General features: G+C 36.7%; 1 protein-coding gene across 1 annotated transcript in view; it reads right to left on the bottom strand.

Annotated features, from left to right (window-relative positions):
* LOC110458948 (multidrug resistance-associated protein 1-like) overlaps nt 1–21,583 on the bottom strand; it is a 36,104-nt gene extending 14,521 nt beyond the window's left edge. Inside the window, exons 1-19 of the mRNA XM_021510943.1 lie at nt 21,294–21,583; nt 20,752–20,928; nt 20,078–20,212; nt 18,950–19,078; nt 18,642–18,758; nt 17,525–17,586; nt 16,393–16,533; nt 15,074–15,331; nt 13,848–14,034; nt 13,232–13,552; nt 12,351–12,488; nt 7,191–7,337; nt 6,208–6,292; nt 5,667–5,736; nt 5,004–5,130; nt 4,350–4,526; nt 3,655–3,822; nt 1,665–1,854; nt 943–1,054 (exon numbers count right to left, since the gene is read on the bottom strand). Of these exons, the coding sequence (XP_021366618.1) occupies nt 943–1,054; nt 1,665–1,854; nt 3,655–3,822; nt 4,350–4,526; nt 5,004–5,130; nt 5,667–5,736; nt 6,208–6,292; nt 7,191–7,337; nt 12,351–12,488; nt 13,232–13,552; nt 13,848–14,034; nt 15,074–15,331; nt 16,393–16,533; nt 17,525–17,586; nt 18,642–18,758; nt 18,950–19,078; nt 20,078–20,212; nt 20,752–20,928; nt 21,294–21,368 (2,816 nt within the window). The 5' untranslated portion in view covers nt 21,369–21,583. The remainder of the gene's footprint in view (nt 1–942; nt 1,055–1,664; nt 1,855–3,654; nt 3,823–4,349; nt 4,527–5,003; nt 5,131–5,666; nt 5,737–6,207; nt 6,293–7,190; nt 7,338–12,350; nt 12,489–13,231; nt 13,553–13,847; nt 14,035–15,073; nt 15,332–16,392; nt 16,534–17,524; nt 17,587–18,641; nt 18,759–18,949; nt 19,079–20,077; nt 20,213–20,751; nt 20,929–21,293) is intronic.
* Between the last annotated feature and the right edge of the window lie 3,751 nt (nt 21,584–25,334).

The following is a 25,334-nucleotide window of genomic DNA, read 5'->3' as shown; positions in this document are numbered from 1 at the left end:
TAGACAGCCGACACAAATATTTAAATGTTTATATCAAAGGTTTACTTTCTACACAAGCAATGTACGTGTTAAACGTGTCGCAACTTTTCAAGACCGACTGGTCCCTTTGTCATGCCATGACTGAGTGAGCGATTTGCATTTTTTATTTGTACAACGATGTGATGAAACCTATCTGCTGCAGTGAATATTAGGCTCCCTATCGATAGGCGAAACGTCCCAGATCGAGTGACATAAACTAAAATGAAATGTCGTCACATCGTTGTACAGGTAGAAAGTACGAATCGCTCACTCAGTCATAGCATGACAAAGGGACCAGTCGATCTTGAAACGTTGCCACACTTTTAATATGTACATTGTTTTTGTAGAAAGTAAAAATTTGACATCACATATTTCCAAACTGATCAGTCTAATTGAAGATAATTAAATAGTTATATTAATTTTATTCTAATGCAATTGTAAGTAAAAAATATCTACAATAACCACAATAGATTGGTTTATTTACAAATCTTGTTTTCACACACGGAAAGCCAAACCAAGTACACATTTTACAACAATATATGACAATATCGTATATTTCGATTGGTCAGTGGCATTTTAGGTCAAAGGAATGAAAATTGTATGTGAAAAATACGACAACAGGGGAAAGGAGCCTTTAACGTACTTTGTAATGTTACATATTTACAACATATGGATATCACAGATAATGTTACCGTAAACTAGTATGTCTGTGAATTGACCGTATTTCAGCTAGATTTCAGCGCGCAATCAATATTGGTATAAATGTATATAATTGGTGTGTGTAGGGTGCAAGCAACTGCATAAACCATGTCACCATATCAACAGTAAAATACAGACGCAAGGAAAATGATGCTTTTAAAACCATTTCTCACAACTCAGCAATTGTAAAAATATACAACATATCATGCATATCTCTTCACTCACTTGTGTCCGAATCCTTTCGTTAATTCGTCCATTACGATGTTATCATCTGACGTCAGACCGTCTGACGTCACTTGGTCAAAACGCTCGCGTATATGTTGTTTGATCAGCCTTACTGTAGTAAAGGTAACATTGACAGGTGTTTGTTAACGTAGAACATGCGTCTAGGTTCACATATACACATGCATAGCTTCAATAGGGTAATTTGAATGAATATATATATATAGTTCATTGTGATTGTGTTTGATACACTGAGCTAGACACGAGAATGAATTCTGTATCGTAGGAATGATATCTCACGTTAACATTCAGTCTCCAAAATAGTTGCATATATGTGATCATGATTATAAATTGCATAGCGACTGGTTATTTGTTTTGATTTGTTATTTAATGGATGAAACATGTTTATACCTAAATTGAATTCAAGTTATTTCTTAATATTACACAATGCTTTAACAAAAACTAATGAAGGGAGTTAACTCTTACACATATCTCAGGTATGAGGTGTAAGGGAAATAACTCAAACAAAAATCATAACTTAAGGTTGTAGATATAGATTGTGAGGTAGATAACTCTAACACACATCACATGTATAACGTATACGATAGATAACCTTAACTAAATCACAAGTATAATGAAAGGATATAACCTTAAATTGAAGTGTACGATATTCCTCTAAAGTTGTATATTATTTTGTTTCGTTTTGATAACCCATATACAAGTACCTTCTTCATCTGACTCGTCATCGTCCGAATCTCCTTTAAGTAAGTAGGTATTCAGAAACCGGGAGAAGGCGCCATTATTCTCCAGCAACTGATCATAGCTCCCCATCTCGGTGATCCGTCCATTGTCCATAACTATGATTTTGTCTACCTTCGGTAGCCAGTGAATGCCGTGGGTGACAAGAACTCGAGTCTATTGTAAAACAGCACGTAAAATCGGGATATCAATCAAACCATCCTAGAATATACTAAATGATGATAGTTTACATTTTCAATGAATAATTGTCATATAATCCACATGTCTAACATTTGAAAAGATAGGCAATGGCAAAAATGTTGCTCATAAAGGGCCGATAATTCTGATTTTAACCGTAAGGATATTTCTGTTATCATTTCTATTTTGTTATGTTACTAATTAATCACCCAAGTGTATACACCTATGGAGAGGTTATGTTGCCAAGTTCACGCATTTAAAGTAAAAATTGAATGGCATATGTCACAATGCCATAATTAGACTACAATGCAAATTGCGTTTGGCTGAATTACATACATTTTTCATTTCTTAAAGAAAAAAAGTTTTGTCATCAAACAAAGTATGTCAGGTCCAGTATACTCGCCAACTGAACATCGCATAGCTGTAAACGACCTATATTGCTATATCCACCATGTATTGCAAATTTTCTGATTATTTTTTTACCATCAAATTCTTTTCAAAAGACAAATTTGATTTGGTGTCTTTTGTAATACAATAATGTTAAAATGTTCACTTAACTTCTTTAAAAATAAAATGACATGAAAATAGCTCAAAATATCAGTTCGGAATAAGTCGATAGGCTATTAAAGGGTTATACAGCTATGTAGCTCAGTTCGCATACTGTACTGATACGTAAGTAACTCATTTAATCCTTTTTCATAGTTTGTCTTAAACGAATACATTAATTTTGAAAAAAAAAGCATTGAATGCTAAGATTGATATAAAAATGAGATAATAAAGGAATAGTATAGCACTAATGAGCACAGATACTGGAATCAGGATTAGGTCTGGGCTGCAACACACAGCACGTGTTGAACGACAGACAATACTTTTAAGTTTAAAGTTCCTAAATATTTAATAATTTCTTATAAAATCAAAACAAGGCTTTAACAACACTGCGTTATTATTTCACCGCCGGTGAGCTACAACTAATCAGAAGTTAGAAAAAACTAACAGCACACCAACCATAGCGGTATACGACATCATTACATTGGCATGGTCTCCTTTTTTAAAATTATGCGATATCACATCCATAATAAGGAAATAGGAAAGTAATTCATATTTATATAATTAATTATATCAAAAATGTACATCAGTAAAATTAAAAATAAAGGAACCGTATGTTTGAACATTTCGTTTGTAGGTGCGGAAAGTCAAACAAAATATTTATTGAACTGCACCTTACAGCTTTTGCATGATAATAAATGTAAGTGAATTATAAAAGTAGACACAGTGGCAAAGTGGTATATGGCAAATTAATTACTATGGCATAAAAATACATAAATCGTTGGCGAATGAGAACAAGGGGAGAAAGTAAAAGTATAACAGCATACTATTAGATGACACACACCTTTCTTATATCATCTTTTGTTGATCATTACCACGTGGAGGTCAGTAGTTCGTGATATTAACAAAGTGTTACTCTATTAAGAAACAACAGGATATAATTTAATTCATGGCGTCATTTCAATTGTGACATGATAATGCTGTATGCCTAATGCAGTAAACTTTTCATTACAATATTTATACGTTACATGTTGTTTAATTGTTTACCATCTAATATATAACAATTAAAGGCTTCTCATTCGATGAATATCTGATTGTATGTACCCGTGAAAGTGATACCGACCTCGACTTCGTCTTGTTCAATAACACTTTCTTAGGTTCATATAATTACCTATTCACCTCAATAAAAGTCCATAATAAAAAAGCATACATATTTTAATATAAGCTTCCTACCTTTCCTTTCAGAAGTCCGTCATGACTGATCACCTTGTCAAATATGGCCTTGCCCACGTGACTGTCCACTGCGCTGAGAGGATCGTCCAGGAGGTAGACATTTGAGTTACTGTACACTGCTCTGGCTAAACTAACCCTCTGTTTCTGACCACCGCTCAGGTTTATACCCTGTACACATTGTTAAAATTCAATCATATTCCAATGCTCATGAAAATATTAACGGAACATTTTAGCAATAGTTTGATGATATATATTTCAAGAAGGACTTGTTTTTACTAAAATTTTGATGAGATTTATTTTTGCGTTGATCGTGCCCTGAATAAGTTAGGGCATATAAATCACGTGATTTCGTTGCACATCTAATATACACTTGTTAAGGCCTTTCATCTACCGATGGTCTTTAAGTGCAATTTGTATCCAAAACCGTCACTTTCAAAGACTAACTTTGCCAAATGAAAGAAAACCATGTAAAATTAATGATTTAAATAAAGTAAATATAAAAAATAAGTTTCAGTTTTTCTTTCCAGAGGCAATGGATATAGCAATTATATAATTTACGGTACTATCTTTTTTCATAAAATTATTAATGTTGATAGTTTTAAATGTATCATGTTCGTGATTTACAAATTTACGTTACTTTTGTACGTTGTACTCAAGTACAAAGTTTTATTTCGTTAAGTATACAACAAGCTTACCCTCTGTCCTATTTCAGTCTGGTCCCCAGCCGAGAGTATGGCGAGGTCAGGGGTCAGCTGACACGCTTTAATGACCTTCCGGTAGCGTCTGGTCCGGAACTGACTACCATACAGGATGTTATCCTTTAGCGTCATATTCTGTATCCACGCCTCCTGGGGCACGTACGCCGTGGTGCCCTGATGAAGTCATTAATAGGTATAAATACAATTGATTTCAATTTGAAATATTTAAAAAAAAGTCTTACAAATTGGTTTTTGTAACATCCATAGCATTAAGCATGAATCCTTTAAGCTCCTACGATTACGTTCAAATTCTAATATAGAATTGCTGTAATACAATAAATTGTAGTCTACATGTTAAATTGGGATGAAAGTTTATATGCTATTTAGTTATAATGTATCGCCGTATTCTCTGTATTTGTTTAAACATTGAAATATTTACAGTTAAAAAAGATATATATTTGGAAAATGTATTCACCGAGGCAGACAAGAAATGTGTGTTAGTTGTTTTTGTTTTTTGTGCGCCTGAAAGATGCAGTCGCTGTACGCACTATAGACAAAGGTTGTTCAGATGTTAAGAATTTGTTCATGTAAAATACAAATAAACGTTGTCCGGATTATCACACATCTAATTGTATCAGGACATTTTACTACCTTCAGTGTGACGCGGCCTTGTGTCCTAGCCATCTCTCCGAGCAGTGCAGCCAGGAGGGACGATTTACCAGCCCCGACGAGGCCAACCACGGCCACTAACTGTCCGTCATCGATATTTACATTAATACTGAAACAAAATCACACAGATACAGCGTTAATTATATTTCAAATGGCAATCACAAATATTCGAAGATCAATTTATTTATAAATCATGCTAGTTATTCTTTGAAATATTAACCGAACCACTATGGTTTACTGTATCCTATATCCGGAATAGTTATGTGGTGTTGTTGTATCGTTATATTTTTATATCGTTCATGTAAAATGACCTCTCTGATTTATGAAATAGACAAAAATGTAATTCGCGTAATGGCACTCCTATGATATACTTGTTTCTCTGAAGAAAACTTTTATTTGAACATTGCATCTGTATGAGAGCATACACCCCTTTTCTGAAGAAAAAAAATGTATCTTAGCCTTAAACCTGCAACAGAGTCTACCCTTTTTCTAAAGAAAAGCTATAATTTAATCGTAGTACGTCTATAAGAGTTAATCCTTCTTCCGAGGAAAGCTATAATTTAAGCAATGTACCTGTATTATATAATCGATAGGAACATCTCTAGCCGGACGTTTGCTGCCGTGTTAGAGCGAGTTTTCACTTACCTGCGTAGAGTTTGTATTGGTAACTCCGGATCCCAAGTGAAAGAGGCATTCTCGACAGAAACGGCATGGACTATGTGATAAAACAATACAGACAGTACCAATCTCAGCAGGATGAAATGTTAAATTTATATTTACTTAAAATAAGTATGTTTCATATTCATAGTCATTCTTAACGTAAAAGAAAGGTGTATGGTGTAATCAATACACAACGTAACAGGAAAAATATGAAAAAGTTTGACATCATGAATACACAGAGAATAAGAAAAAGTTTGACATTATGAATACACAGAGAATTAGAAAAAGTTTGATATTATGAATACACAGAGAATTAGAAAAAAGATTGACATTATGAATACACAGAGAATTAGAAAAGAAGTTTGATATCATGAATACACAGAGAATCAAGAAAAAGACGTTTGACATCAACAGAAAAGGTAAAATAAGAACACTGATTTTCTACACCGATACACTTATTTTTAAACAGTTGTTTCCTTACGCCGTATTTCTAGTAATTAGGTTATTTATAAGTGTTTGTATGTACCCGCTTCAGTCACGCGATGGACAGTATCGGTATTGAGATCCTCGCTCCATAGGAACTGTTGTATTCTTCCCACGGAAACCCGACTCTACAATATAAGGGTATGTTATATAATTAATTACCTGTACGCTACAGACTCTAAATAGATAAACAATATGTTACATATAACACTCAATGGTACATCAATGTGTATGTAGATATATTACGTTCATGTAACATATATTACCGGCATATTAAATATTACCTGTATTCATATTATATTACTTGTGTGTTTTATTTTTATATTACCTGTTGGCTCATTATCTAACCTATATGTATTACATATTACTTTTGAGTTACATACGCTACCTGCATGATATTACCGGTGCGTTATATTAAATACTTGTTTGATTCATATTATTTGCATTTTAGTTACATATGTTCTCCCTTTATTGTATATATATTACCTGTATATATATTACCCTCATGATTAACAAATGTAAGTTACTGATCATATATATATTTATAACCTGTATGCTATATATATATTTATAACCTGTATGTTTAAACCAGTATAGTTCATGTACTACATAGTTGCATGTGTTACTTGTATTTTATATAGATATACTATATTTATGCAAAATACATATTTCTTACACGATACCTATACATTGTACATATATAACCGATAGGATTTACATATCACATCTAAGTCAAATACATAACCTCGTTATTATATTACATTCCCGTGTGTAACAGATACAAAATCAAGATAATACCGAAGTGTCAAGAATCATACAATATGATTCGAAATCGGTAAATCTAGGGCAAAATATGAGCAAACAAAGATATAAATGCGGCCCCTTGAAAAAGTACAAGACTAATTAGACCAGGTGTATCAGAATGGAAGGCGTCATCTTTGTCACCGACGACAACCGTAATGTAAATAAAGGTCAAATGAAATGTATGACCTCTATGCTACAAATTTTTAAAGCTACCTAAGTTACCTGTATAATGGCCGTTATGACGTAGGGTACGAAGGAGATGGGGTAGCGCAAAAAGTTGACCACAGATACGACCTGGAATGCTGTAGCGGCGTCCAAATACTGAGACGGCTTGGCAAGCACGTAGCCGAGAAACACCACGGTGGACAGCTAGGGACAAATTATACAACAATAAGGCAAGCATGTAACCGAGAAACACCACGGTGGACAGCTCGGGACAAATAATACAACAATAAGGTAAGCACGTAGCCGAGAAACACCACGGTGGACAGCTAGGGACAAATAATACAACAATAAGGCAAGCACGTAGCCGAGAAACACCACGGTGGACAGCTAGGGACAAATAATACAACAATAAGGTAAGCACGTAGCCGAGAAACACCACGGTGGACAGCTAGGGACAAATAATACAACAATAAGGTAAGCACGTAGCCGAGAAACACCACGGTGGACAGCTAGGGACAAATAATACAACAATAAGGCAAGCACGTAGCCGAGAAACACCACGGTGGACAGCTAGGGACAAATAATACAACAATAAGGCAAGCACGTAGCCGAGAAACACCACGGTGGACAGCTAGGGACAAATAATACAACAATAAGGCAAGCACGTAGCCGAGAAACACCACGGTGGACAGCTAGGGACAAATAATACAACAATAAGGCAAGCACGTAGCCGAGAAACACCACGGTGGACAGCTAGGGACAAATAATACAACAATAAGGCAAGCACGTAGCCGAGAAACACCACGGTGGACAGCTAGGGACAAATAATACAACAATAAGGCAAGCACGTAGCCGAGAAACACCACGGTGGACAGCTAGGGACAAATAATACAACAATAAGGCAAGCACGTAGCCGAGAAACACCACGGTGGACAGCTAGGGACAAATAATACAACAATAAGGCAAGCACGTAGCCGAGAAACACCACGGTGGACAGCTAGGGACAAATAATACAACAATAAGGCAAGCACGTAGCCGAGAAACACCACGGTGGACAGCTAGGGACAAATAATACAACAATAAGGCAAGCACGTAGCCGAGAAACACCACGGTGGACAGCTAGGGACAAATAATACAACAATAAGGCAAGCACGTAGCCGAGAAACACCACGGTGGACAGCTAGGGACAAATAATACAACAATAAGGCAAGCACGTAGCCGAGAAACACCACGGTGGACAGCTAGGGACAAATAATACAACAATAAGGCAAGCACGTAGCCGAGAAACACCACGGTGGACAGCTAGGGACAAATAATACAACAATAAGGCAAGCACGTAGCCGAGAAACACCACGGTGGACAGCTAGGGACAAATAATACAACAATAAGGCAAGCACGTAGCCGAGAAACACCACGGTGGACAGCTAGGGACAAATAATACAACAATAAGGCAAGCACGTAGCCGAGAAACACCACGGTGGACAGCTAGGGACAAATAATACAACAATAAGGCAAGCACGTAGCCGAGAAACACCACGGTGGACAGCTAGGGACAAATAATACAACAATAAGGCAAGCACGTAGCCGAGAAACACCACGGTGGACAGCTAGGGACAAATAATACAACAATAAGGCAAGCACGTAGCCGAGAAACACCACGGTGGACAGCTAGGGACAAATAATACAACAATAAGGCAAGCACGTAGCCGAGAAACACCACGGTGGACAGCTAGGGACAAATAATACAACAATAAGGCAAGCACGTAGCCGAGAAACACCACGGTGGACAGCTAGGGACAAATAATACAACAATAAGGCAAGCACGTAGCCGAGAAACACCACGGTGGACAGCTAGGGACAAATAATACAACAATAAGGCAAGCACGTAGCCGAGAAACACCACGGTGGACAGCTAGGGACAAATAATACAACAATAAGGCAAGCACGTAGCCGAGAAACACCACGGTGGACAGCTAGGGACAAATAATACAACAATAAGGCAAGCACGTAGCCGAGAAACACCACGGTGGACAGCTAGGGACAAATAATACAACAATAAGGCAAGCACGTAGCCGAGAAACACCACGGTGGACAGCTAGGGACAAATAATACAACAATAAGGCAAGCACGTAGCCGAGAAACACCACGGTGGACAGCTAGGGACAAATAATACAACAATAAGGCAAGCACGTAGCCGAGAAACACCACGGTGGACAGCTAGGGACAAATAATACAACAATAAGGCAAGCACGTAGCCGAGAAACACCACGGTGGACAGCTAGGGACAAATAATACAACAATAAGGCAAGCACGTAGCCGAGAAACACCACGGTGGACAGCTAGGGACAAATAATACAACAATAAGGCAAGCACGTAGCCGAGAAACACCACGGTGGACAGCTAGGGACAAATAATACAACAATAAGGCAAGCACGTAGCCGAGAAACACCACGGTGGACAGCTAGGGACAAATAATACAACAATAAGGCAAGCACGTAGCCGAGAAACACCACGGTGGACAGCTAGGGACAAATAATACAACAATAAGGCAAGCACGTAGCCGAGAAACACCACGGTGGACAGCTAGGGACAAATAATACAACAATAAGGCAAGCACGTAGCCGAGAAACACCACGGTGGACAGCTAGGGACAAATAATACAACAATAAGGCAAGCACGTAGCCGAGAAACACCACGGTGGACAGCTAGGGACAAATAATACAACAATAAGGCAAGCACGTAGCCGAGAAACACCACGGTGGACAGCTAGGGACAAATAATACAACAATAAGGCAAGCACGTAGCCGAGAAACACCACGGTGGACAGCTAGGGACAAATAATACAACAATAAGGCAAGCACGTAGCCGAGAAACACCACGGTGGACAGCTAGGGACAAATAATACAACAATAAGGCAAGCACGTAGCCGAGAAACACCACGGTGGACAGCTAGGGACAAATAATACAACAATAAGGCAAGCACGTAGCCGAGAAACACCACGGTGGACAGCTAGGGACAAATAATACAACAATAAGGCAAGCACGTAGCCGAGAAACACCACGGTGGACAGCTAGGGACAAATAATACAACAATAAGGCAAGCACGTAGCCGAGAAACACCACGGTGGACAGCTAGGGACAAATAATACAACAATAAGGCAAGCACGTAGCCGAGAAACACCACGGTGGACAGCTAGGGACAAATAATACAACAATAAGGCAAGCACGTAGCCGAGAAACACCACGGTGGACAGCTAGGGACAAATAATACAACAATAAGGCAAGCACGTAGCCGAGAAACACCACGGTGGACAGCTAGGGACAAATAATACAACAATAAGGCAAGCACGTAGCCGAGAAACACCACGGTGGACAGCTAGGGACAAATAATACAACAATAAGGCAAGCACGTAGCCGAGAAACACCACGGTGGACAGCTAGGGACAAATAATACAACAATAAGGCAAGCACGTAGCCGAGAAACACCACGGTGGACAGCTAGGGACAAATAATACAACAATAAGGCAAGCACGTAGCCGAGAAACACCACGGTGGACAGCTAGGGACAAATAATACAACAATAAGGCAAGCACGTAGCCGAGAAACACCACGGTGGACAGCTAGGGACAAATAATACAACAATAAGGCAAGCACGTAGCCGAGAAACACCACGGTGGACAGCTAGGGACAAATAATACAACAATAAGGCAAGCACGTAGCCGAGAAACACCACGGTGGACAGCTAGGGACAAATAATACAACAATAAGGCAAGCACGTAGCCGAGAAACACCACGGTGGACAGCTAGGGACAAATAATACAACAATAAGGCAAGCACGTAGCCGAGAAACACCACGGTGGACAGCTAGGGACAAATAATACAACAATAAGGCAAGCACGTAGCCGAGAAACACCACGGTGGACAGCTAGGGACAAATAATACAACAATAAGGCAAGCACGTAGCCGAGAAACACCACGGTGGACAGCTAGGGACAAATAATACAACAATAAGGCAAGCACGTAGCCGAGAAACACCACGGTGGACAGCTAGGGACAAATAATACAACAATAAGGCAAGCACGTAGCCGAGAAACACCACGGTGGACAGCTAGGGACAAATAATACAACAATAAGGCAAGCACGTAGCCGAGAAACACCACGGTGGACAGCTAGGGACAAATAATACAACAATAAGGCAAGCACGTAGCCGAGAAACACCACGGTGGACAGCTAGGGACAAATAATACAACAATAAGGCAAGCACGTAGCCGAGAAACACCACGGTGGACAGCTAGGGACAAATAATACAACAATAAGGCAAGCACGTAGCCGAGAAACACCACGGTGGACAGCTAGGGACAAATAATACAACAATAAGGCAAGCACGTAGCCGAGAAACACCACGGTGGACAGCTAGGGACAAATAATACAACAATAAGGCAAGCACGTAGCCGAGAAACACCACGGTGGACAGCTAGGGACAAATAATACAACAATAAGGCAAGCACGTAGCCGAGAAACACCACGGTGGACAGCTAGGGACAAATAATACAACAATAAGGCAAGCACGTAGCCGAGAAACACCACGGTGGACAGCTAGGGACAAATAATACAACAATAAGGCAAGCACGTAGCCGAGAAACACCACGGTGGACAGCTAGGGACAAATAATACAACAATAAGGCAAGCACGTAGCCGAGAAACACCACGGTGGACAGCTAGGGACAAATAATACAACAATAAGGCAAGCACGTAGCCGAGAAACACCACGGTGGACAGCTAGGGACAAATAATACAACAATAAGGCAAGCACGTAGCCGAGGAACACCACGGTGGACAGCTAGGGACAAATAATACAACAATAAGGCAAGCACGTAGCCGAGAAACACCACGGTGGACAGCTAGAGACAAATAACACAACACTAAGACACGGACCAGTTTAAATCAATATCGGTCATTTACCTTTCTATATTTATGAGGATAGAAGTGGGATGGACTAAAACAAATACTTTTGAAAATATGTGTCATTCTAGGATTTTCTAATCCAGGTTTATTTCTTTTCTATTTACGTTGCATTCGACTGATCATAGGGTAGTTACAAAACCATTTTCTTTCGACGACATTTTTTTTTTTTTTTTTAAGTAATTCGAAAATTTAATAATGAATTAACAAGCAAGGTTTTCAGTGGTAAATAAGGAAAAATGAAAGAACACTTACTAGGAAAGGACTCTGTGTAGAGAGAGTCACGGTAAATGAGGTTACAACTGCGTACTTCCTTAGGAACCCAAGTTCTTTTTCCCTTATGCTCAACAGCTTTTTACCAAATATGCTCTCCCAGGCATACATCTTCAGTACCTGTGTGAGGATGAAAACATATCAGATTAATATTTTTCGCCTATTGTTCAACGAAAAGAAACTGGCATGATGCTAGGGCTGATATTTGTCGAGGATTGTTACTGGGTGTGATATGGAAAAAGACGTGTTTTATTCTGTTTATAACATACTTATTAATAAAAATATATATTTATGGTCTATTTTTCTTTTACAATATTGAAAAAAAAAAAAAAATCCAAAAGGGGTGTGATACGGGTTTTACGGTGTGATACGGCGGGGGGTGATACGAGGTAGAGCAATTGTGTTGTATCGCATATACAAAAAACCCGTATTTATTAGTAAGTATGTAATAAAACTGTTTAATATATACAGTGTTTTTTTTCATATGGCAAAACATTCTGGTGGCACATATTATTATAACACCAGCAGTCCACCGAAAATGGCTAATAAACGTTTCATCACAATTGTGATCAATCAATATTTGCGCCAAAGATTTTTCGGTCACTAGTTATAAAGCGTGGAGTGATGATATATTTATTGTTTTCTAAAATAACAAACTAGATTACACTAAGTTATTTACAAGTTCGCAGGTTTTCTCTTGTTTAACATTTAGTTGTACTGATGAGTTTAAAATGGACGAAATGGCCCTATGTAGACAAATGTTTGCTTATCTTTCTACATCGGGAACATTAGGTTTAGCTACTTCTTCCTTACGTCGTGTTTGTTGTAGTTATGATTGTATATAATCTGTTATTTCGAGGTACCTTTATCCCTCCTAAAACTTCGTTGAACAATTTCATCCTTGAGCTCTTGCTTTGCATCAGCCCTATTTGATACCTCTGTTGAAATCGACCAAAGATTATATTCAGTGATATGAATATAACAGCCACTATGAGACAGTAAACGATGCTTTCGTTGACAGCGTCCCATATTTCATACAGACTGACAGCCAGGGACGTGACGAACGGTATCATGTAGTTGAAGAATATAACGGAATCCTGTATTCGCTGACAATCTACAGACATCAGGTTCACTATTTGGCCAACGGTGTAGTCCCTTTTAACAGTGTTTCCCATCTTCAATGCCTCAAATGAAAACAGAAAAATGGGTGAATGAAAATAACAATTCCTCAAATGTTTTTGTATTCGTGAAAAAGTCAACAAATCTTTTAAATGCTTCCGGTTCAACTTGTATTTCCATATTCATTAAGACAACATTATTATTGTACTATTTTCAAAATCGAACAAAAAACTAACAAATAAATAAAGACATACTACTATCACTAAATAAATTAAAACAGTATATATATATAGCATACAAAATCGCTATATATGATTATCTGTTATACGGTTAATAACTAATATAAAGCATGTTGTTTACCTTTCTATAAATAGTTCCGACCAAAGCACTTTTAACCCTGAGAGCGAGGGTAAGAACCAGATGTAGACTCGCGTTATATATAAAGGTGTTGGCTTGTGAGGCCGCAAAGAACAGGAATGCCAACAGTACGCCATTCCAGACCGGGTATCCCGGTTTTCCTCTGTTCCCGACGTAGAGCACTATATACCTGGGACAATACATCATGTTTTAATGAGAAGTCTTTTGTCAACATCGATATGCAACACATACGCAAAACCCATGCAACAATTTCAGGAAATTAAGCCCTAATCGGGGTACATACACACTCACACGTACAAAACACACTCACACGTGCATAACACACTCACACGTACATAACACACTCACACGTACATACACACTCACACGTAAATACACACTCACACGTACATTCTTACCCACAATATTGCATTCAAACACAAGCTGCTTATGAACATTCGGGGGAAAGGAAAACGGCATTGCCAATATGAAAATATCAAAAGTTGCAATTGGTATTATTTTGCTCTCTTTCGTATCGAAAAGTAAAGGTTGAAGAATAAAAACCCCAAACTGTGCAGGGGGTAGCCGCCTCTTACATACATGTACAGGAATACTCTTCACTAAAGCCTCGACCTGCAGGGTTGAATGTTCGCAACACTATTGCAAAATGAAATGAATGTTAACTCGTAATTTGCCTTTAACGATCCTCGCCCCACTGTTGATAAAATCCATCTAGTGTATCGGTCTTGCAGAAACCTCACCTTGATATCGTTGTGGATATTACTGTAGCGTGAGTGGGCATGGTAATACATCTACCAGATAGCTCAGTTGGAAAGAGCGACAATAAAAATAGTTGAGTGTTCAAATCCTGGTGTTGCCCCGTTGTGTTTTTTTCACACCAAAGACACTATTTTATTTTTCATTTTTCATTTCTTATTTTTCACCATTTCTTTTTTTGGGAATCTGTGGTTTTCTTTGTAGAAGTGATGTATCAATACCGGAGTCCAGCAAGAAATAAAAGCTGCTAATGCACATTTATAGTTTTTTGGCAGAGGCACGGAGATCATTATGCAATTCTTTATTATTCAATTAAACTAATCACTTATCTAATATTTGTCTGCATTTGATCTTACCTTTCATTATTATTGTGATGATTAAATTCACGCCAATACGGCCATTTGTAGAAATTTATAAAAGATTGTGCTTAAATAAGCTAATTCTATACTTACTTGATTAGTATAGGCTGTGACAGGAGACAGAGATCGGATACGACCTTCATTAAGTTGCATTGTAACCAGAGCAGACCGTACGTTTTAATCAATGTTCTATACAGGGAAGGCTTCAGGGGCAAACTCTCGTCGTCTTCCAGCAAATGGTGACTTTTCCTGGAAGATCCTGATGCCAACAATGGCGTTTCTTCTCCCATCACATGACCATTGTGGGAGCTGCCATTTTGGTGAGTCTGTATTTTTGTCCTTTTATTTTGCCTGAAACACAGCAATAAATATACTAAAGACTTTCAAATTTAGGTGGCCCAAAAATCAACACGATATACATCGGACATATTGTGACTGATATTATATAACATCAAGGATGAAAATAAATGCGTTTTACATTCACTTTCACTTCATTATAGATGTTTAAAAGAAATACCAAGCTTCTACATAATAGAACAAGGTTTAATTGTTGTGTATTTATATTGTACTGAATCAATTTCTCTTCGATGCTAAGGTGATTTGTTGCGTATGGATACTGTACAATATCCGTTTCTATTCAACTTCGATGTTTCCAGTCTAATTCATTATTAAATTATCAAAATTTAGACTTTATCAGATATGTCACAATATAGCATGGCATTTCAAATATCGTACCAAAGAAAAGTAGACATGTAGAGGAATCGTTCATTTTGTAAGTTTGAACAGATAAAACGAGATGATGTAACTTTAGTGTATGAAGATCCATTTAGGGAAACTAATACTAAAGCTGTATAAGATAGTCACATGCTAAAGCTAATTATCTGTCTCGATATTTTACTTTTTACGCAAAACACATTTAAAAGTAGCTCAGCGTATCTAGACCGACTAGTCTAGACTCTTAAGCCTTTTTGATAAATACTTTAAAACATTTATTAACAAATTCAGAAAAATGCTCACTTCCTCTAAGCTTGATAATGTCCACTTAGATATCCAATGGTTACAAAAGCCCAAAAAATGCAAGAATGTAAAGTTACCCTTCAATTTATTGTAATGAAGAGTTAAGTGCTGTTGAAGGCGGAAATTTTTATAAAAAAGCAAACGATCAATGTAAAAATACACAAGAACTGATAACAAATTCAAGGGTACACACGAACTGATGACAGATTTAAAGGAACAAATGACCTGATGAATAAAATCAAAGGTACACAAGAATGTATTTATTGGTAACACCGAATGATAAAGTAATGTGTATTAAATTTTGCTTACAGTAGATAACTCTTACACAGGTACAGGGTATATTGTGTAGGGTCACAATTTACCTTAAAATTAGCAAACCAATTACAATACGTTACCTATGCAAGTTTATCAGTCTCCTTAACTCTTTGTTCCAAGTCAACTGGAGTTCGCTCACGGTGTTGTTACATTTAAGCCTTTCCGACTGGGTCCAAAGGTCGTATATCGCTATCTTCTTTTTGTAAGCTTTGATGACTGTGCTATTTATATTAAAAAGTAAATCATTGGTCAGATAAGTTGACGCGGATCTGATGCCGACTTTATAGTGCTATCGCACTAAAATGTAAGTTGAAAAACATAGTTTTCTAAATATTTGTAAAAATGCAAAAAAAGACGAGTTTACAAAGATTTGTTTTTTTATTTGTTTTCTCTTTGGTTTTAAATGTTCGCTTACTCTGTGCCAATACCTTGCCCATTTAGTGAATGAATAGTGAATTAATGTTCGGAGGTCATGCAAGGATTGGGATGCAAACAATGATTTCAAAACGAAATGCTAACATGACATTTTTCTTGAAATATAAGCTGAAAGGCAAACCTGTATTTTAATGAAATTATTTCTTTAGGAGGAGTTAGATATGGGTTAATTGATGTGCTTTTGTTCAAGGAGTATTTCTTCTTTCAAATCATACTTATTTTCAGAAAATAATATTTTTTCTCTCTTTTCTTTTTTTATGTTAAGATAACATTTTCGATTCATCCTTACTAAATGTATGTGATACATCATTAGTGAATGAGAGCAGAACATTTATTAAATTAAATTATATATATATATATTTAATTGCTTACAATTATCGTTCATGTTACTAATTCCAGGAAATGACAAATTCCATGCACAAAAGGTTATATTTCAAAGTTTCAAATTTGGCATGCATAATGATTGGAAATCCCACATCAAACAGTTTTCTACTTGCCTTTATCATTTTAGAATTGTATCATAAAAAATATTCAAATTCAATGTTTGTATGTTACATTCTTGTTAAATGTACAGAACATAGACGACTCCCATTAAGGGTCAAAGGTATTTAACATTACAATTATGAAGGAAAAAAGAATGATGACGTCATAAATCTGGACATAACGTTAATTGTTGATATAAGAGTTATATTTATTAAGTTTATATTGCGGTGTTGTCATACACTTATATTTATATAATATGCGACATTCATTTTCAGGAGGAAGCGATTGTCTTACGGCGTCATCCAGGCGTACACGAGATTTGATAATGATGATACGTCAACATCGGGGCATCGTTGCTGAAACATAATCAAATGTTTTTGGAAATGTGTTATACTTATTGAAGTTTAGCATCACTACGCATTTAAAGGGAATTTGATTTTCTTGTGAAAAGATTCATGAAACACAGTCAATAAGTCTTTCTATGTGCCGTTTCGATGACTAGTACGGTATGTACTCTATCACCTTCATCGTACCGAACTAGTCATCGAAACGTCACATAGAAAGACTACTGGTTGTGTTACATGACTCTTTCCACAATCAATAGTCTTTCTATGTGACGTTTCGATTACTAGTACGGTATGTACTCTATCACCTTCATCGTACCGAACTAGTCATCGAAACGTCACATAGAAAGACTACTGGTTGTGCTACAAGACTCTTTTCACAATCAATACTTACCAACCTGAAGAAAATGTTCAGGGATATGGTTTTCTTTTTCAACTTTAAGCTAATATCTACCATCATTGAAAACTCTCCAAATTATTTCAGAGCATTTGGTTTTGTATGAGTTTCATATCCTTTGAAGTATTCAAATTGTAAGGCAATGTAAGATACAGTACGATAGTAACCTTATTAACGTATTTATGTATGAGATGTTTGATTCGTATCTTATTAACACGAAATTCGTTTAGACACAGAAACAGTAGTTGATATTTACGTAATTCGAAAATGAAAATAACTCCGCTATTGTGTCAATCACCAACAAATGATCACTTGCTATTTTCCATGTATTCGTAACAAAATCTGTGTCGTCCACTAAATACAAATTTTGCAGTACTTACCTAGATGATGTTTATGTTGATGTGTGGTGATGTAGTAATCCTAATGTCAGTTTTAGAGCATTAAAAACTTCACAAAAACATATGTTCACGATATTATTAAGATTTTTTAGCGGAAATTTCATGTTGTGAACAGTACAACAACATCCACACGCACATAGATATTAGCCCAAAACATTCGAGAGATATTTGTATTTGGAATCGTCCTTACTTGTCAATTAAAGCCAAAACAATCCTATCCCGTTAGGCAAGTCATAAATTTATTAGCTTACAGTTACTCTATTTATATGTACCTGGTTTTCATAGTCCCTGCTGGAACGCTTGTCCGCGAAGCTGTGTAGAATGGTCTGGACCAGTATCATGACGAAGTAGAAGATGTGATAGACCACGTTACTATTGGAACAGAACAGCTGGCAACAAAACAAGAATTAGATACGTATATAGTCCACATATGTAGAATTACAATGACTATTGTAGAATCAAGCAGCAATTAACCAAAAGTCGTGGATAGCTGCCGAACTGTTAACGGTATCTGTGTATCTATTAACTCGCGTGACCATGCTGACTTGAGAGGTATGTAACAGCCGAACTAATTACTTACCTCGTATGAGAGCGTTGACTGGAGTGGTATAATACTACACACTAGTAACAGTATCCAATAGGCGTAGATAACTGCCGAACTGATGACGCCCCATCGCCGCACCAACTGTATAAATACTCCCACAATCACCTGACACAACAATAGAAAAATAAAAAAGTGCAGAAACATCATTGATGGATGATTGGCTCAGCGGATAGCGCATTCGCCGTTTACCAAGACGATTCTCCGATCAGACTAGTCTCGTTCAACCAGACTCTTGTTGTCTGCGCTAGCTACGCCGAGAAGGGAATTACAAGTGATCAAGCGTCTGGTTTAACGAGACTACGCTCAGAAGTAAAAGGCATCGGGTCACCTTGGCGTAAACGTGGGCTTCCATAGAGTATTTTTCCTAAATATTGGTAAAAAATAAAGTATATATTTTAAACTTAACGCACCTCCCCTTGTGTTTCAACTGTAGTTAAGACCTGTTTTGATATCCGCCCTTGAGCCCCTTAGCACCAGCGAAAAGTTTATGATGGACAAGTGCATCGTGAACAAGCTTGATTTCTCTCTGTCTATTATCTTATATTTACTATATTTACTATGTCTATTATCTTATATTTACTATACTCTCTGTCTATTATCTTATATTTACTATACTCTCTGTCTATTATCTTACATTTACTATACTCTCTGTCTGTTATCTTATATTTACTATACTCTCTGTCTATTATCTAATATTTACTATACTCTCTGTCTATTATCTACAATAGAAGTTGTGACGTATGTTTATTTGTCTAATTTCTCTTGTTGTGTCACTTTGATAACATAAACAATAAAAATGACCCCCACCCAAACCCCGAGACCATCACTCTTTTATACAATATTGAATATTGAATCAGAATAAAACAAAATTTAGGAAATTCTTCAGAAAAGTAGCTAATTATGTGAATAATTATGAAAATAGTTTGTGTGTTTTTATTCTTATTTTCCTAAACCGAGAAACGATCAATTTTGAAATAATCTATAGACCAGTTAAGACCATCATTATGATTTGCTGTAATAGAAATACAAAACCAAGGACACGACTGAGGCAGGGTGCGGAGTATAATATAAGCAAGATCACGAACAACATGTCCATATACTAACCAACGAGACAGAGGTTAACCCGTAGCCGAGGTAATATGAGGTACTCGTCACGTTTCGTTGCTCACAGCCAGGTCCGTTTCGATTCACTGACAGCGCCTGCGCAATGGTCAATATCACCAAGGCGAGGCAAAGAACCTGTAAGTATTTAGATATTAAGATTTGGAAACAAAACGGTGTTCAGTTACAACAAACATTGTACAAATATTTGGTGAGGATTGACGTAAACACCTATAATGTGTAAATCACTCCTATAAATGTTATCTGAAGACATTAGGACCAAACAGCTCTTCATCTCAATCTGTTTGTCATATAAAGTAAAAAACTTAAGTTGACGCGGACGGGTGATACTTTTATCAAAGCTGCTCCGAACAGCAAATTATTTATTTTGCTTTGAGTTTTTTATTTATTTTACAACAACAACAACAGCAACAACCCTCAATCTGATTTTGTCTCACCATACATTCCGAAAACGTTTTAACCAAGTAAAGTAAAAGACGATTACAAATAACGATATTGCAAACATGCAAATTGCTAGGCTAACGTTGGCTTTCTTTACCCAACAATTTACAAAATGTAATCAAAAATTATGAAAGGATCTCTTCAAAGAAATGACAGATAGCTCCCCTAAACTCACTTAAATAATATTTCGTTTGAATATTAAAAATAGACCAAACCGATTTTGCTATGCTGAAGGAGGTCAAAGGCAAGCGAACTTCCGGTGGACGTCGAAAGATGACGACAACATAGACCGGAAGTGCCAGACAAATCCAGATGAATGGAATCCATTGCAGGATGGTGGTCTGAAAACACGCGGTAAACTTAGGGGCCTCGGAGCTTAACACGTCTGGGGTCTGAAAAGAATAATAAGGCCACTTTAGATGTTCTCCGTTACAGTGACTTTATTTTGAACTAAACTTGTATTAACAGACATTTGTTTTAATTTCAGAGTGTTGTCTTTGATATAGGAATATCAGTCCCCGCGGTTGACCTTGACCTTGTTGCTGGAATCTATTCTGGCAGACATTATGTGGTATTTTTATAAATCATATGTTTAAGACAAATATTGTAAAATTGTACATCGTAGAGGGTTTGGTTGACGTGATCGCTCTTTTGCTGAATTTCAATAAATGTTTCAATGTAATTTAACTGTATCTGTTACCAAACTGTATAGGTATAGTTACGTGTGTGTGTCTAATGCTTATCTTTGGTCACTCACCCAGAATGGCGAATCCCCGCAGATGTCCTCAAACAAATAAACATTTCCATCGTCAACAACACTCTCGACTGTCATGTTTTCTTATTGGGTTTACGGATTAACCTTAAAGTCATACACTTTCTGACTCGAATCATGAACACGGCATCTAAACGAAACATCCAGGTGTTACTTTCCCTCTTTGCGATCTTTTGTATTAATTAATTACACTTTAAGCCAATTCCAAATGTTACGTGAAAACAGCTAGGTAAGTCCTTCCACCTGGTCCAACATTACCAATCCTTTATACATGTATATATATATATATCACATGCGGGCTTCAGCCGTCTATATCAATGGTTGGATTCTTGTTATACGGTCACGTGATATATATTTATAGTCGTGACAAATAATTCAAATATCAGTGGAAATGATGCGTTATCATTCCAAAATTTGACTTCTGTCGTGTTCCCTCCCCCCGTTAGGTAGGTTCTACAAATCACTTAGCTCTACTGAGAGACCTAAGGACGGACTACTAAATGTTCAATATATGCATAGACATTACCATTGGTTTAGTCTAGATGTGATGCGAGCATAATGTATCTGCGGAGTAGGTTTTCGAAACCTACATAAATCAACCGGTTTCAAGGTCAATGTACATATGTTTCTGTTCATGATCTTGAAACTTTTAAATATACGTCATTTGAATACGTCCATGTGAACGATTATGTGCAATAATCTCGTTTCAATCTGAAAACCTACACATACCAGACTTTTAGATAAATCCGTGTGTTAATTTTTGTGTTACGATACTGTTATGTACTAGAAATCTATCTAAATAAGACAACACATAATATGTTTAGGTATACATTTCTGGGCAATGATTTATAAATCTGCGTCATTTAATGTTGGTTGTTCCATCAAGAACACACTTCAGGATAGTCGTATCGCCTACAAATAAGACAACACACATATTATGGCGTTCTATGCCGCAATGTTTGTTTGTTGTTGTATTTGTAATTCTAACTTTTGATTCGTTGAAGTTGCTTGGCAATGAAATTACAGCGCAGTATTGTCGTTGATGTCTAAATAATATATCAGAAATGAATAAATATTCATTATTTATTAACTGAAAAGTATGGTATGTCTTTTAACGTTATGTAACAGGAATAGTCATGATTATGTTCTTTCAAAGTCAAGTACAATGAGTAACGATGGTTATATCTTATAACGTTTAGTACAATGAGTAACGATGGTTATGTCTTGTAACATTTAGTACATTGTGTAACTATGGTTATGCCTTTTAAAGTTAAGTACAATGAGTAACGATGGTAAGGTCTTGTAACATTGAGTACATTGTGTAACTATGGTTATGCCTTTTAAAGTTAAGTACAATGAGTAACGATGGTAAGGTCTTGTAACATTGAGTACATTGTGTAACTATGGTTATGCCTTTCAAAGTTAAGTACAATGAGTAGCCATGGTAAGGTCTTGTAACATTTAGTAAATCGTGTAACTATGGTTATGCCTTTTAAAGTTAAGTACAATGAGTAACGATGGTAAGGTCTTGTAACATTGAGTACATTGTGTAACTATGGTTATGCCTTTCAAAGTTAAGTACAATGAGTAACGATGGTAAGGTCTTGTAACATTGAGTACATTGTGTAACTATGGTTATGCCTTTCAAAGTTAAGTACAATGAGTAACGATGGTAAGGTCTTGTAACATTTAGTACATCGTGTAACTATGGTTATGCCTTTTAAAGTTAAGTACAATGAGTAACGATGGTAAGGTCTTGTAACATTGAGTACATTGTGTAACTATGGTTATGCCTTTTCAAGTTAAGTACAATGAGTAGCCATGGTAAGGTCTCGTAACATTTAGTACATTGTGTAACTATGGTTATGCCTTTCAAAGTTAAGTACAATGAGTAGCCATGGTAAGGTCTCGTAACATTTAGTACATTGTGTAACTATGGTTATGCCTTTCAAAGTTAAGTACAATGAGTAACGATGGTAAGGTCTTGTAACATTGAGTACATTGTGTAACTATGGTTATGCCTTTCAAAGTTAAGTACAATGAGTAACGATGGTAAGGTCTTGTAACATTGAGTACATTGTGTAACTATGGTTATGCCTTTCAAAGTTAAGTACAATGAGTAACGATGGTAAGGTCTTGTAACATTGAGTACATTGTGTAACTATGGTTATGCCTTTCAAAGTTAAGTACAATGAGTAACGATGGTAAGGTCTTGTAACATTGAGTACATTGTGTAACTATGGTTATGCCTTTCAAAGTTAAGTACAATGAGTAACGATGGTAAGGTCTTGTAACATTGAGTACATTGTGTAACTATGGTTATGCCTTTCAAAGTTAAGTACAATGAGTAACGATGGTAAGGTCTTGTAACATTGAGTACATTGTGTAACTATGGTTATGCCTTTCAAAGTTAAGTACAATGAGTAACGATGGTAAGGTCTTGTAACATTTCGTACATTGTGCAACTATGGTTATGCCTTTTAAAGTTAAGTACAATGAGTAACGATGGTAAGGTCTTGTAACATTGAGTACATTGTGTAACTATGGTTATGCCTTTCAAAGTTAAGTACAATGAGTAGCCATGGTAAGGTCTCGTAACATTTAGTACATTGTGTAACTATGGTTATGCCTTTTCAAGTTAAGTACAATGAGTAGCCATGGTAAGGTCTTGTAACATTTAGTACATCGTGTAACTATGGTTATGCCTTTTAAAATCAAGTACGATGAGTAACGATGGTTATGTCTTGTAACGTTTCGTACAATGAGTAACCATGGCTATATGGGGAGTTATACGGTTTATGTGCTTATAACAATAATACTGTATTAACGTTTGTGCAAACACAGCTTCGCATATTTATGCAAACTTCACATAGTTTTTACAGTGTACCGTTCAGCCAATACAATAACCACGGTTATTCTTTAAATATACCTGCCAAACTGTTTATTCTTCTAAATGTGACCCCACTATCCGGGTAACAGGCGATTCAACCATCAAGTAAGTAAGAACTCAGAAGTATAAAACAAGTTCCCCTGTTTTATTTGTGGTTCCTGTATTATTTACATGCATTCTAATTTACTTTATCATACCAAGGCTAATGTTTAAGTATAAAGCATACAGTTTATAACTTACAAAAGATTTATGGTTCTTTTAAAGAGTCTCCATGTATGTTTTTCTTTTTGATTATCTTCAGAATAATGTTGCTGTGAACAGTTAATGTCATATATTGGCGGTAGATATATTTTGATTTACTATGGCTCCTCCTACCCTAACTATAGTAAACGTAAAATGAACGATGCAGTAAAATCATAGTTTTGCCGTATTTGAACACATGTACCCCCTTAAAAAGGCCGATAACAATGAATTATTCATGGAAAAAGAACAGTCGGCCGAGAGTTCGACAAGATAATAAGGCGATACATTTTGTTGTGGAAACATGTACAACCTAGTATTATATGTACAGTCACAGCCGGTCACAATTGATAAGCATTGGTTGATATTTCACCGAATATTTACACGGATGAAACAACGCTCGTCCATTCTGGCATAGAACAACGGTTTACCTGTGGCCTACGACACAACCTTGCATACATGTATATAATCCCAATGTATTTTAAAGGGTCTCCAAGTATATCGATTTTTTGTCAATGTTTAACCCTAATTTCATTAAATATCAAGTAAATATGGTGAACAATGCGTCAATAAATATAACTTTGAAAATTACCTAATTATAGAGAGTTTATATAGCACAATGAGAAAACAAGCTACAAAGGTATGACTTTATAGCAGAAGACGCTTACCTTTCCGGAACACCTGGCCTTATTTTCCTTGTACTCTTGCAAGGGTATCCATGGAATTGTTTTGAAAGTCTTATAATAATTGTAAAAGAATGAAGATCTGAACTGTATCACCATGTTATCGCAGTTGTCTCCCTTTACCCTTGTAGTGTTAACAATTTGTCGCTGATGTTTACAGTACAATCAATCAACTGTTAAAATTCCTGTCAAAACTTGTTAATTTATTAATAT

Source organism: Mizuhopecten yessoensis, unplaced genomic scaffold, assembly GCF_002113885.1.
Source record: "Mizuhopecten yessoensis strain PY_sf001 unplaced genomic scaffold, ASM211388v2 scaffold1311, whole genome shotgun sequence".
NCBI classification, from domain to species: domain Eukaryota; kingdom Metazoa; phylum Mollusca; class Bivalvia; order Pectinida; family Pectinidae; genus Mizuhopecten; species Mizuhopecten yessoensis.
Note: the sequence above shows the minus strand (reverse complement) of the source record. Positions and strands in the feature narration are given on the sequence as shown.